Source organism: Homarus americanus, unplaced genomic scaffold (genome assembly GCF_018991925.1).
Source record: "Homarus americanus isolate GMGI-L3 unplaced genomic scaffold, GMGI_Hamer_2.0 scaffold20930, whole genome shotgun sequence".
Taxonomy (NCBI): Eukaryota; Metazoa; Arthropoda; class Malacostraca; order Decapoda; family Nephropidae; genus Homarus; species Homarus americanus.
The window spans coordinates 10,387,458-10,401,161 of NW_024748502.1; the positions used below are offsets into that span (position 1 = coordinate 10,387,458).

General features: G+C 40.4%; 1 protein-coding gene across 1 annotated transcript in view; it reads left to right on the plus strand.

Annotated features, from left to right (window-relative positions):
- The first annotated feature begins 793 nt into the window (after nt 1-793).
- LOC121880301 (sodium-dependent acetylcholine transporter-like) overlaps nt 794-13,704 on the plus strand; it is a 56,763-nt gene continuing 43,852 nt past the window's right edge. Inside the window, exons 1-3 of the mRNA XM_042387458.1 lie at nt 794-825; nt 1,212-1,287; nt 4,203-4,329. Of these exons, the coding sequence (XP_042243392.1) occupies nt 794-825; nt 1,212-1,287; nt 4,203-4,329 (235 nt within the window). The remainder of the gene's footprint in view (nt 826-1,211; nt 1,288-4,202; nt 4,330-13,704) is intronic.

Genomic DNA, 13,704 nt, shown 5'->3' on the forward strand with positions numbered 1-13,704 from the left:
TCAAGGCACTTGAAAATTTTGACCAACGTAGTCTATGCTCCATCCTCCGAGTTCGCTGGGAAGACAAAGAGAATAAATGCCAGTATTCTTGCTGACACCAACTGTAGGAGCATCGAGGCTACCATTATCCATGAACAACTATGTTGGACTGGCCATAATACCCGCATGGACGACAGTAGACGCCCAAAGCAGCTTCTTTACAGTCACCAAACGATTAGTAAGCATAATGCTGGTGCTTAATTGAAAAAAGTGTCAAATTGACCCACTCATCTGGGAGACGAATACTCCACGCTGTAACACTTAGAGGAGCACCACACAAGAAGGTGTCAATACTTTCGAGTGAGACCGACTGCAAAACGAGGTAGACAAGCGCCAATGCCGTAAAGACGCTGTCACTCTAGATGTAGTCCCCCACATGTGCAACATCTGTGAACGATCTTGCAAGTCCAGTACCGACCTCTTTAGTCACCTCAAAACTCACCAACAGAGGTGACATCCTAAATAACTCATTTCATTGTATCATAGTTGGATGATCGTCATACTGGATTCAGAGTGACAGCAAAGTAATAGTAGTAGTAGTTTGTGTGTGTGTGTGTGTGTGTGTTACACTGACTAGGCTAAATAGGAATAATTGCCTAAAGCCGGCGTTACATGGGCACTTGCACCGGCAATTTTCACTTTTGGCTAGCACCTCGACAGTTGTTTTTCCTGTATTTTTTTATTAAATGTTTTCATGTGACAGAAGTTCCATTGCCACTTCGGGCGGCTGTAGCCAAACCAAAGCAATAACAAGATGGCTGCCTTTGAAGACGTTGACTGTGAAATGTTAGCTCTTATATCTCTAATTTGTATTCGCATAAACGTGAGAAAGAACGCTCGTGGACTTGTTCCTGGATGGCGAGAAAGATGAAAGCTTGGCCCTAAACTACAGAGGATAAATTTCCTACCTGTGTATATGATTTAAAGTTCCATATAATACGATTTGTTTTGTAATTTTTTTTTAAATAAAAAGATAAATACTAGTAAGTGGACAAGGAGAAGGATATTAACAACTAATTTAAATTAGCCATTGTGGAGCATTTTATATAATTTTTCTATTTTTTCTATATATTATAATTAGTTGGATGATAACCGTTCATCACACGAATACTAAATATACAATTTCTTTTAACTTTTGATATAATACAAGTGGTTCTCTTTTGACTCCTGAGAATTGCTGGTATCTGCGATTTTAAGATCAACACGCCGCGCTGGAGAAATCAGTTGCTGGCAGATGAAACTCCAACCGTGAGCCCAGTACCAGTGTCCTACTACTACTGTAGTCCTGGCTCTGCACTGCACTTTCGCTGATAATTTTTGGTACACAATGCTTTACACTTGATTTCTTAGAAAGGATATATTCGCCCGCTAGGGGCTAAATCCAAGATGGCCACCATTATACATAGTAAAACATTGAGCCAGCCATAACTTTGGATTTAGAATGCCTAGAATAACAAACTTGGTATCAATTTTGGCTAATTTTTACATGCCTGATACGTCAGACATGTCTATTCTATGATCTAAGGTCATTTTCACCCAAAAATCCGATATGGTTGCTTTCGCTGAACACGTACTGTACATACTCAAAATAATGAAATTATCATAACTTGGGAACTAGCCGGGGCACAGTGACAAACTTGGTACCAATTCAGACTGAGATTCTTTCTTAGACTCATTGGTTAAACTACCTTATATAATAAAAAATGAACATTGCAAGGTAAACCCACAAAAATAAATCTACACGTGTTCTCAAGGGAATGCTTCCATGTCAAAAACTCCCTGCACCTTTTACCCATGAGGTAACATGCACGATTGGTCACGGACGCGTTGATTCTGTTGTATATTAATGACAATATACAGGAGAGAAACAAAGGCAATACAGTAGTGATAAAGATATCACAATATACATTAAACATTATTTATTAAAAATTAAGTTGAGTATATGAACACTTATAAAGAATACAACAATACAAGAACCACTCTTTTAGGGTTCACTCAATACTTGACAAAAAAACTATTGAACACTGGCACAAAATATAAGGACCACTGGGTCCTACTTTATTGTTAGAGAAATAAGTATTTCCATGTAACACTAGCAATGTTCAGTAGAAAATACTACAGCCCCTCAGGATGTGAGGAGGCTAGGACAAAAGCAGGAGAACAAGCCTCACCCCCTCAGCATCACACTAGTGAGAGAGGATAAGAAATGGGAAGTTATTCAGCAGGCAAAAAATTTAGCAATGAGCGATGGATTTCAGAATATATTCATAAATCCAGATCGCCCCGTAATACAGAGGGAACAGCACAAAAAACGCCTGTTGTGCTTGAAGAAGAAGAGGGAGAATTTGATGAGGAACGGGGACGGACGTGCATGGGTTATATAATTAAGGAGAAGGTAATGGAGATAAGTGCGCCAGTACATGCACAGTCTCGTTCAAGATTCTTCGAACACTGCTGGAGACAGCTGGCAACTGAAGGCCGTTTGTTTACTATAGTACGGAGTCAAAATTATGAATGAGTGTATAAGTGATCTGTGATTGGTTACTTAGTTCTCCGTTGCTTAATTAATGGTTGGGCTTTGTTGTTTCGTATTATATTATACTACGTACTATAGTAAACAAGCGGCCTTGAGTTGTCAGCTGTCTCCAGCAATGTTCGAAGAGTCTTGAACGAGACTGTACTACATGTAAACAATGTCATCTCTGACCACTCCCCACAAAATACGCTGCAGCTGCTGAGAATGGAGGGAGGCCAGAGTCACTACCACTTTCGACAGCATACCCCATGAAAGGCTGAAAATTAAACTGGAACTGCTATTCAGGGAAATGTCCAAGCATGGATCGGAAACTTTCTGCATGATCGCAAGCAATGTGTGGTGATTAATGGTACGAAATCGTCATGTGTACCCTTGACAAGCGTGGTACTATTGAGCCGGTTGTTGTTTGTTTGTTTCATAAATGACGTGCCAGAAGCTACAGTAAACACTCCTCCATACAAATGTTTCCCGACGATGCCAAGTTATTAAGGGACTTTAAAATCAAACAGACTCTGAAGAGCTGCAAAAATATCTCTGAGCTTCAAGAGTGGTTAAAGAAATGACTGCTAAGATTCAATGCCACGAAGTGTAAGAGGATTCACCTGGGACGTACCAACGGTAAGGAGGCGTATCATATGTCCCAACGGAACGAAGAAACTGCATTAATGGAGACAATGCGAAAAGGACCTGGGTGTGTAGGTTGACAATAAATTTAAGTTCTCGGGCCATTGTTAGGTGAATCAAGCAACTAAATTATTAGGTCTTATAAGAAGGTCGTAAAGATCTTCAAGAGTGAAGTGCTTCCCCGCCTGTACAGTAGTACCGTCACCCTGTTTGGTCCCCGAGTTATGCTAGGGACTCTCAGTTGATTGAAAATATCTAAAGGAGGGTCACCAGACTAGTGCCTGCACTTCGGCACCTCAATTATCCAGAGATATTAGAGCGCCTGCAGCTGCCTAGCTTATACTACAGACGGGCAAGGGGGGACCTAATTGAGGTCTATAAACATATCAAAGGGCACTACTCAGTCGACTGTCCATACCTGGAGGTAGTGGGCGCCCGCCCCACAAGGTGTCATAGCTCTAGGTTGAAGGCTACAAGTCCAGAAAACTGTGAGGGCAAACTTTTTCAGAGTGAGAACTGTGAACTCTTGGAACAACCTGTCAGAGTGTGTTGTGACGGCACCGAGCGTGAGCTCTTTCAAAACCAGACTTAACCAACACTGGAGCAGGTTCAGATAAATTCAGGAACCACTGCATGTCCAGTACTTGCCAACAGTGTGTAACAAAAACGTAACCAACCACCCAAGCGGCTATCGAGCCGATCAGTGGTGAAGGGATATAAGTAAAAGTAAAAAAGAACAACGGTAACATTCTACAATATTGACACACGAAAATAATGGTTCTTCAGCACTTCAATTCACTAACAATTATATAGGTACTTTGTAGTACTCATAAACACTCTTAAAACCTTTTCAAGATGGCTATGCATATACTCAACACTGGGCTACAGATTATACTGACGGCATACAAGAACCACGACTGTATGAGTCGTAGTGATACAACTTTACCTCCCATTGCTTATTAATATTACACCTTATAACCATATAACACCCTTTACAACACAGGTCACCTCGACAACAATTTACTGCGTAAATAATATACCTGAGACGGAACAGATACTGATGAGTTACCACATGGCTCACGGGTTCGGTAGCCCGTACACCCAGGTACATGCTCGGGCTCTGCAACTTGGTGTGCCCCACTCAGATTTTAATTTTTTTTTACCCAATACATTCTGCGTCAGTCATCCTGTCTACAGCCTATTGTCGATTCACAGTAGCTATAATTCCACATACAGTGCCTGGATATACGGGACGAACGCGAGTCAGAATGCAATATAAACTAACTTATAGGTTTATTTAGAACAGACGTCTTGTGCAAAGAAATGATTGGCGTATGATTTTTTCAAATATTATAATACGTCTAATTACGTTAACAGGGCTAATTGTATATTCAGACAAAGCACAACTAAGTCAAATTAACTCATTATGACGGTACGAAACAACTCCGGTCATGTCTCTCAGAGTACTAGTATATGCCCTAGGCCTAGGGGTTACTCAGGCGGCACTTAACAGACATGTTTATTGGTTTGAAATATTGTACACGTGGTTCTATAAAAATTATTATAACAGGTCCACGTTGATCTCTCAAGGCTAACATTTATAATCTAATCAGTGTCTTAGCTTTCAATGCGGAATGGTAATTCAGGCTCTGTAGTTAGTCAGCAGATGGCGGAACAAGGGGCACCCACGGAACATAAGAAAATAAGAAAATAAGGAGTCTGCAATAGGCCGGTTGGCCTCTGCATGGCAGCTCCTGTCGAGAGTTACTACCTGTATCACTCTCTATCATCCATGAATCTATCTCGCCTCCTTTTAAAACTTTCCAGCGTTCCAGCACTTACTACAAATTTGCTAAGCTTCTTCCACTCGTCCACCACCCTTCCTATCTCCCTCCTAAACCTAAACTTATCCAACTTCAATCCGTTGCTACGAGTCCTATCCTGCTCGGATATTATAAGAACTTTATCTATATCCCCTTTATTGATTCCTTTTACCCACTTAAATACTTCTATCATATCTCCCTGCACTCTTCGTCTTTCTAGGGAATGCAAATTTAGTTTCTTTAGCCTTTCTTGATATGGTAGGTTTCTAAGTCCCGGAATCATTTTCGTCATTCTTCGCTGCACCGACTCCAGTGAATTGATATCCATTCTATAATAAGGGCACCAGAACTGAACCGTATAATCGAGGTGCGGCCTGACTAGCGCAAGATATAATTGCAATAAGACCTCTGCACTCTTATTACTTTCACTTCTAGATATAAAACCTAATACTCTGTTTGCCTTATTTCGAACATGCACTGTTTTCTAGGCCGTAGGTCCGGGCTTACAAGTACCCCTTAGTCTCTTTCACAAGTCGACTTCTCTAGGTTGATGCTGTTAAGGCTGTATACATTGACAGTATTTTTTCTTCCAATATTAAGTATGCTGCACTTGCTGGTGTTGAATTTCATTTGCCATTTTTCTGACCACCCCTGCAGTTTATTTAAATCCTCCTGTAGTGCATTTGCATCCTGCCCTGAATTAATCTGCCGCCCTATTTTCACTTCAGGGATTTCTGGCCATTGAAAGGTCCCTCTCCAATGATTAATGAGGTTCTTAAATACAAAAATGACAATCATTTCAATACATTTATTAGAGTCTCTTGTGTCTATAGATCAAGGATACGTAAGTTCAGTAGTGAACTGATATCTTTCAACTTCATGAGAGGTATGAACAGGAATCTCTTAGTCTTAGGCTTGAAAGTTCAGAAGACTTTGTTATATTACAGTTTTCACTAAAATTAAATTCCGTTGAAGCTTTCAACGTACACTCAATGGATCTTGAATGCTTCAACTAACAGCAGGTATATATATTATGGCTACTCATATGTGTTACCTTGTACTTTTAAATTTACACACATCAACAGAGCATTTCAGAGAAGAGAGAAAATGAAATATAAACACATACAAGAGAAAACTACTTTCGAGTGCGTAACTTAAGAGCTAGTCATACATGTTATATGTGCGATGGAGCATAATATGAATGTGTGGGTGTTAATATAATATCGGTGCAACTGTGACCAATACACTAATGCAGGAGGTATTGAAATTAAAAGTAGAATGGGATGAGTACCTACCCAAAGGAATATTGGACAAGTGGGACGCATATAATTTAAACCCCTGGGGCATATCATGGTTGAAATTCCCTAGAATGACTTGTAAAAAACAAACAGTTTACCTTTATAGCTTCTATGTTTTCTGCGACGTAAGCCCGGGAGCCCATGGGACTGTAGCTTTTATAGTAAACAAAATTGAAAACCCAACATGTCGACAATTAGAGTGGCACCGACAATTAGAGTGGCACCGACAATTAGAGTGGCACCGACAATTAGAGTAGCACCGACAATTCGAGTAGCACCGACAATTCGAGTGGCACCGACAATTAGAGTGGCACCGACAATTAGAGTGGCACCGACAATTAGAGTGGCACCGACAATTAGAGTGGCACCGACAATTAGAGTAGCACCGACAATTAGAGCACCGACAATTCGAGTGGCACCGACAATTAGAGTGGCACCGACAATTAGAGTGGCACCGACAATTAGAGTGGCACCGACAATTAGAGTGGCACCGACAATTAGAGTGGCACCGACAATTAGAGTAGCACCGACAATTAGAGTGGCACTTATTGAGAAATAGACTTTACCACGGTTAGAATTATCAGCAATTGTTATGGGTTGTAAGTTAACAGCTATCTGAAAGTTAACCTAAGTCATGTCACAATTAATGAGATTTATGTTTGGACAGATAGTTAAGTCGTACTGCAATGAGTCACTAATAACAAATCCAATACAATCTTTGTACAATATCTGGTGGCTGAAGTCCTTAAGGGGTTACCATACCGAAAATTGCATTATGTGAGTAAAAAACAAAATCCAGCTGATTATTTAACTACAGTAATAAATGTTGATAGGTTTATAAAAATCGATTATGGCACCACGGACCGGGTGGCTAAGCAATGAAAGTTATGTCAGCTCCATTACCTAGGTAGTTGCCAGTTATGCAACTACTCACGTATGGGAACTTCACTTGAACTGCGAGGATTATAGCACCCTCAGCAAATTATTGAGAGTGACGGACAGAGTAATTGAAGTGCCAATAAACTTAACTCTCTAGTTTAATGGATTAAACCAGTATAAAGGGATATATTCTCTTGGAAATACAAGACGTTAAAATCAGGTAGTGCAAATATGCAGCCTCATTAGGCGTCAAGTGAACCACACACCATGGAACAAACTAGTTTAATACAGAACCTTAGATTATTTAAGAGAGGCGAAATGATTCGAACCTTTAGTAGTAGAAATTGTTGACCACCAGGAAGAATTTTAGAAATTTACCCTAATGATATTGATGAAATTAGTGTTATAAAACTTAAGACTAGAATGGGGAAAGTAATTCGTTCAATAAAGCATCTCTATCCACTGGAAGAATCAGTGGAGAGAAATAACGAAGCTTAGGACGAACTCACTAATGATCATGTGCAGCACCAAACAAAGTCAACAGATACAGTACACTTGCCTTAGATGTAAATTTAGATATAAAACCTAACAAAAGAAAGGTCGCCGAACGTTGCCGGGCTCGACTCAAGAAATTATGTTATCAAAGTCTAATTAACCCGAGTCAACCCATAAGCAGGGGCAGAGCTAATTATGTGACGTCTTTGGAATGTAGTGGAAGAAAATGTGAGAAAAGGAGGACTCGTATATTATTGCAGGTGAGACCACCCCGCTATATTAGAAGATATTCTTGCCATATTGAACGTCCCATGTCATCATTATTTTCATGACAGTCCTATTCGCATTATTAAAATTGTATTATAATAATTATTAATAATCGTCTTTTTTCTCTCTTGAATTATAATTTATACTCTTTTGATTTTGCTGCCTATAACGGTGCAAAAGCAATTAAATAATCATGGGCATATAGACTAGCTATTTACTGTGGGGGGGGGGTAGAAGAAATACAAGAATTAAAAAAATAGTTAAAGAAAATAATAAAAATGGTTAATGATTATAATTATCATCATTGTCTCTTCCCAAGCTATTACAATAAATCAGCGAATACAATTATATGTGTAGAAGTTTTCAATTTATCAATTTGCCCACTAGATATATTACAGATGACTCGGCTATACAACAGTTTCAAACAACAAATAGGTATTTGTCCCTACACATCCGGTTTCCTAGCTGAACATTAGACCTCAGGGAATTTAAATTTAAACCTGGCAATGGCTCTCAAGTATTGCCCTTCCTCCTGTTGCACCCAGTGAATTTCAGGTATTGACCAATGAGTATCAGAGTATCGGATTATAATAATCATGAAGGAAATGTCCAAACAACAAGGCACCAAAGGTTTTTAAGATAACTCGCACAACACTCAGTCACAACACTCCAATATAATTGTGCAGAATTTTTGAATAGTGGCTTACACTTATAAATTTGTGGTAGAACTGCAAATCCCGTGGTAAAATGAAAAGTAAAATACGAGGCTCTACTCCATTACAGTTAAAAATTTTACCTATCAAAATTCTGAAAGATCACTTTTCACTGCGATTTCATAATTGTAAATGGAGCAGTCTATGCACTAATTCAATAGCATACCCTAAAATAAGCAAATAATAAAGGGATTACAATAGATTTAAATCGCATTACTAACCATTATGGGAGACCGAAATTGTCGTATGCCGCCTCAGTAACACATGTTATAAACTCGACTGTTCTTTTACACCACCGTAAAATGAATTGTCCAAAACATTGCCCCAAGTGAAGTGCACTGTACCTGCATATTAGCATCAGTGACAATACAGTACGGTAAGGTTTAGATCAGGAGTGTCAAACTCATTTGCCAAGGCGGGCCAGTTTTAATATGAGTACACAGTATGCGGGCCAAGTAACATAATTATGAGCACTTCGCACTCACCTCTTAGGTGAGTAGTACGAAAACATAAGAAAGGTGGATTTAGTCTGCGCTCGTGCGAAACCCTTAAAAACAAACAAATAGAGTGTTTACTTACCTTGATCAATCTTATTGTTTGCTACTGCTGCTTCCTGATAATTGGCACCTCTTGGTATGGACCAGTGTATCAAAGTTTGGCACTAACGACTGAGCTGTAGCAACCTTCAGTATTGAATAAAGGTGAGCACCAGTAAGTTGAGACCGAAGCCGAGACTTGTTCAAGTACATCACAGAAATATGTACTTCCGAGCATTGACATAATCTTTGAGGCAAAACATTTAATCCTGGGATAATTTGGTCCAAAATATTGATAAAATGTGCCAACATCAACACTCGAAAACTTGTTCCTCAACACAGAACCACACTGGAGCTCAATTAATTCTAACCGAAGATGTTCTGGTACCTCATTAACACCAACAGAGAATGGGTCCCGAAAAATGAAAAAAAAAATCCTTTTCAAGTCTCTTAAAGTCAGCAAATCTTTCTTGGAACTCATTCATTAATTTGGAAATCTTTAGGCAGTACTTTTTTGTGTTGATATCAGCATGAAACTCAGGTGTGCCTTGCAGGGACTTCAAGGTCGGAAAGTGAGAAAAGATTACTCTCTGATAGTTGCCGTTCAAAAAGCTGAAGTTTCATCTCAAAGGTACGAATGCAGTCATAAAACTCTGTCACCAATTTATTGCGTCCTTGCATCTTTGTATTCAAGCAATTTATGTGTTCTGTATTATCCACCATGAAAGTTAGATCTTGAACCCATTCATTATCTTTCAGTTCATGCAAATCCCTTCCTTTCTGTTCCATAAACATCTGTATTTCACTGCGCAATTCATAAAATCGCTTCAGTACGACTCCCCGATTTAACCAGCGAACATCAGTATGATATGGCAGTCCGTGTGTGTTCTCATTTTCCTCCAATAAGCAGTTGAACTGTCTGTGGTTCAGACCTCGCGCGCCTATGAAGTTCACTGTCTTTATAACAACATCCGTGACATTATCCACCTTTAATGTTTTACTACACAACACTTCTTTATGTATAATACATTGCACATTATAAATTTGATGGTTCGGGTTCACAGCTATTAGTTTTTCCTTTAATTTTGCTGCCACGCCAGCTTTTCCACCCACCATTTGCGGTGCTCCATCTGTAGCCAGACTCACAGTTTGTGCCCAGTCAACACCTAATTTATCCAGTGCCCCCACCAAACCCACAAATATGTCATCACCTGTTGTTGTTCCTTTCATTGGTACCAGTTTCACAAATTCTTCTGTTACCTGCATATTTTCATCCACACCACGTATAAAAACTGCAAGTTGTGCTACATCACTTACATCGGTACTTTCATCAATTGCAACTAGCTTCAACCAGCTTGGAGAAGGGCGTGCCCCCAAGTTCTCCCGTACTGACCAAGGAAAATGGCCGCCTTGGATCGTTGTGTCTTGGGGGAAGAGGAGAGTAGTGTGGGGAAAGACGACCTCTTGGCCACTCTGCTAAAGCAGCTGGGGCAGTTGAGGAGTGAGGTTGAAGCCCTCAGGCCTGAACTCTTTCAGGTAGGTGTCCTGCCTAGCAGGACACCTGCGAAGGAGGAGCAGGCGTGGAGAGTGGTTGTCTCCAAGGGGACTAGGGTCAGGCTCAGGAAAGCTGACCAGGGTGTGGAATGTAGGAACCCCTACCAGGTGCTGGAGGAAGCTGGCGAGAAAGAGAAGAGGCAGGAAAGTGTGGTGCAGGTAGAGGAAAGGGCAGTTGTACAAACCCTGCCCAGAGGTAAGGTCGTGGTAGTTGGGGACAGCCAGGTGAGGTTTCTAGATAGGACTTTTTGTACAAGAGATAGAAAACGTAGGACTAGGGTGTGTTTTCCTGGGGCTGGGATAGGGCATGTAGCTGAGAGGTTAGACAGGGTTTTGTCAGGGGAGGGTACCAATCCAGTAGTGTGTCTTAGTGTGGGAGGAAACGACATAGGAAAGGTTAGGAGTGAGGAACTTTTCAAGAGGTTTAGGGAGGCGCTGGGGAAGATTAGAGAAAGGGGAGGGATCCCGATAGTATGTGGTGTCTTGCCTAGAAGAGGGGTTGGTCGTGAATGGCTGTCCAGGGCAATTGCTATAAATTGCCGACAGGAAAAACATTGTGCAAACAATGGTTGGGCATTCATTGATAGCTGGCAACGATTCTATGGCAACGACTACCTGTACAGTCGTGACGGGGTACACTTGTCTCGTGCGGGGGTAAAGACGTTGTCTGCATCCCTAGAGCGTGAAATTGTCACTCCAAAGGGGGGATTTCGCCAGTAGAGAGAGGTCGGGGGAAAGTGGGAGTCAAACAACAAGCAAGTCCTGGGAAGTAAAATTAGTTACTCAGGACAAGGGGTAAAACAGGACCAGGGAAGGGTAGGCTTAAATGTATACTATACAAACAGTAGGAGCGTTAGAAATAAAATAGACTTGCTGAGAGCTGTTGTATGTACCGAGAATGTAGACGTCATAGCAATCACCGAAACTTGGATGAATCTGGCGAGCAAATTTTTTTTGTCAGAGTACCACATAGAAGGGTACAACCTTTTTCACAAGGACAGGGACGGTAGGAAAGGGGAAGGGGTCGCACTCTTCGTCAAGGATACATTAAAATGTTGTATTAATAATTCAATAAAGGGTGAAATGGGAACCGAGACTGTATGGGTAGAAATCACGGAAGGAAGAGAAAAACTAATTATGGGAGTGATTTACAGGCCCCCAAGTCTGGGCAAAGAAGCAGCTCAGCCCATATGGCAGGAAATGAGTAGAGCAGCAAAATATGACAACCTATGCCTTATGGGATTTCAAGTTCAGAAATATTGACTGGGACAACATTGTAGGTATGAATCTGAAGACTTCCTAGACGCAGTACAGGACAATTTTTTGAAACAACTAATTACAGAACCTACTAGAGGTGGCAATATATTAGACCTAGTATTAACAAATAAAGAAAATATTATCAGAGATATCACAGTAGGGGAATAACTAGGTAACAGTGATCACAGAGAAATCAGGTTCACCCTAAATTGGGAAACAAAAAACAATGACAATATGGTCAGAGTCCCAAACTTCCGGTTGGCGGATTTTCAGGGATTAGGAAGGTACCTAGGTGAGGTCACCTAGGAACAGTCACATCAGTCCTCAGTAGGAAGGGGTGAGGTCATAGATGACACAACAATTGATCATGACTATAATATATTCACTAGTATACTACATAAAGCACAAGAACAAAATATACCATACAGGAAAATTAGGTCAAATAAGAATGAGCCAAGGTGGATGACCAGAAAACTTAAACATGACATAGGAATAAAGAAAGGAATTTATAAGAAATTAAAGGGAGGGGAGGAGCAGCTCAGAAATAGGTATAATGAACTATCTAGGAATATTAAGAAATATGTAAGGAAAGCAAAGAGAGACTATGAAGTCAAAATAGCAAAAGAATCCAAGGTGAATCCCAAGGGATTTTTCCAGGTATATAGAACAAAAGTCAAGGACAAGGTTGGGCCCTTAAAGTCAGGGAGGGGAGAAGTGATAAATGGCAGTGAATAAATAAGCAAAGCATTGAACAACTACTTCTTATCAGTTTTCACAGAAGAAATTTGCGAGGAAATTCCAGAGATGGAACTGATATTTAGGGGAAAGGAAGAAGAGAAATTAAAGAATATCACTATCAGAAAAGAGGATGTTCTTAAGAGGATAAATAAACTAAAGAAGACAAAAACCCCAGGGCTGGATGAAATTTTCCCTCGAGTCTTGAAAGAGTGTAGGGAACAGATTAGCGAACCCCTTGTAAATTTATTTACAAAATCATTAGACACCGGAGTTGTGCCAAACTTGTGGAAACAGGCAAATGTAGTACCCATATTCAAAAAGGGAGACAGAGCATCAGCGTCAAATTGCCGGCCTATCAGTTTGACGTCAGTAGTGGGGAAATTTCTTGAATCAATTATAGCAGATAACATCCGATTGCATCTTGAGAAAGGCAAATTAATCTACGACTCGCAACATGGGTTTACAAAGGGAAAATCTTGTCTAACAAATCTGCTGACGTTTTTTAGGAAAGTCTTCGAGGTAGTAGATAATGACGAAAATTATGATGTTATTTACTTTGACTTTAGCAAAACATTTGACAGAGTACCGCATCAGAGGCTTCTGAGAAAAATTAAGGCTCATGGTATCGAGGGGAACGTTTTAAATTGGATAAAATCATGGCTCACCGATAGAACGCAGAGGGTCAGCGTAGATGGTGTTAAATCTGAGTGGGGCCATGTAACCAGTGGGGTTCCCCAGGGGTCAGTACTAGGTCCATTCTTGTTCATAATCTACATAAACGATCTAGATACTGGGATCAGCAGTGACATAAGCAAGTTTGCGGATGACACCAAAATAGGGCGGCAGATTAATTCAGGGCAGGATGCAAATGCATTACAGGAGGATCTAAACAAACTGCAGGGGTGGTCTGAAAAATGGCAAATGAAATTCAACACCAGCAAGTGC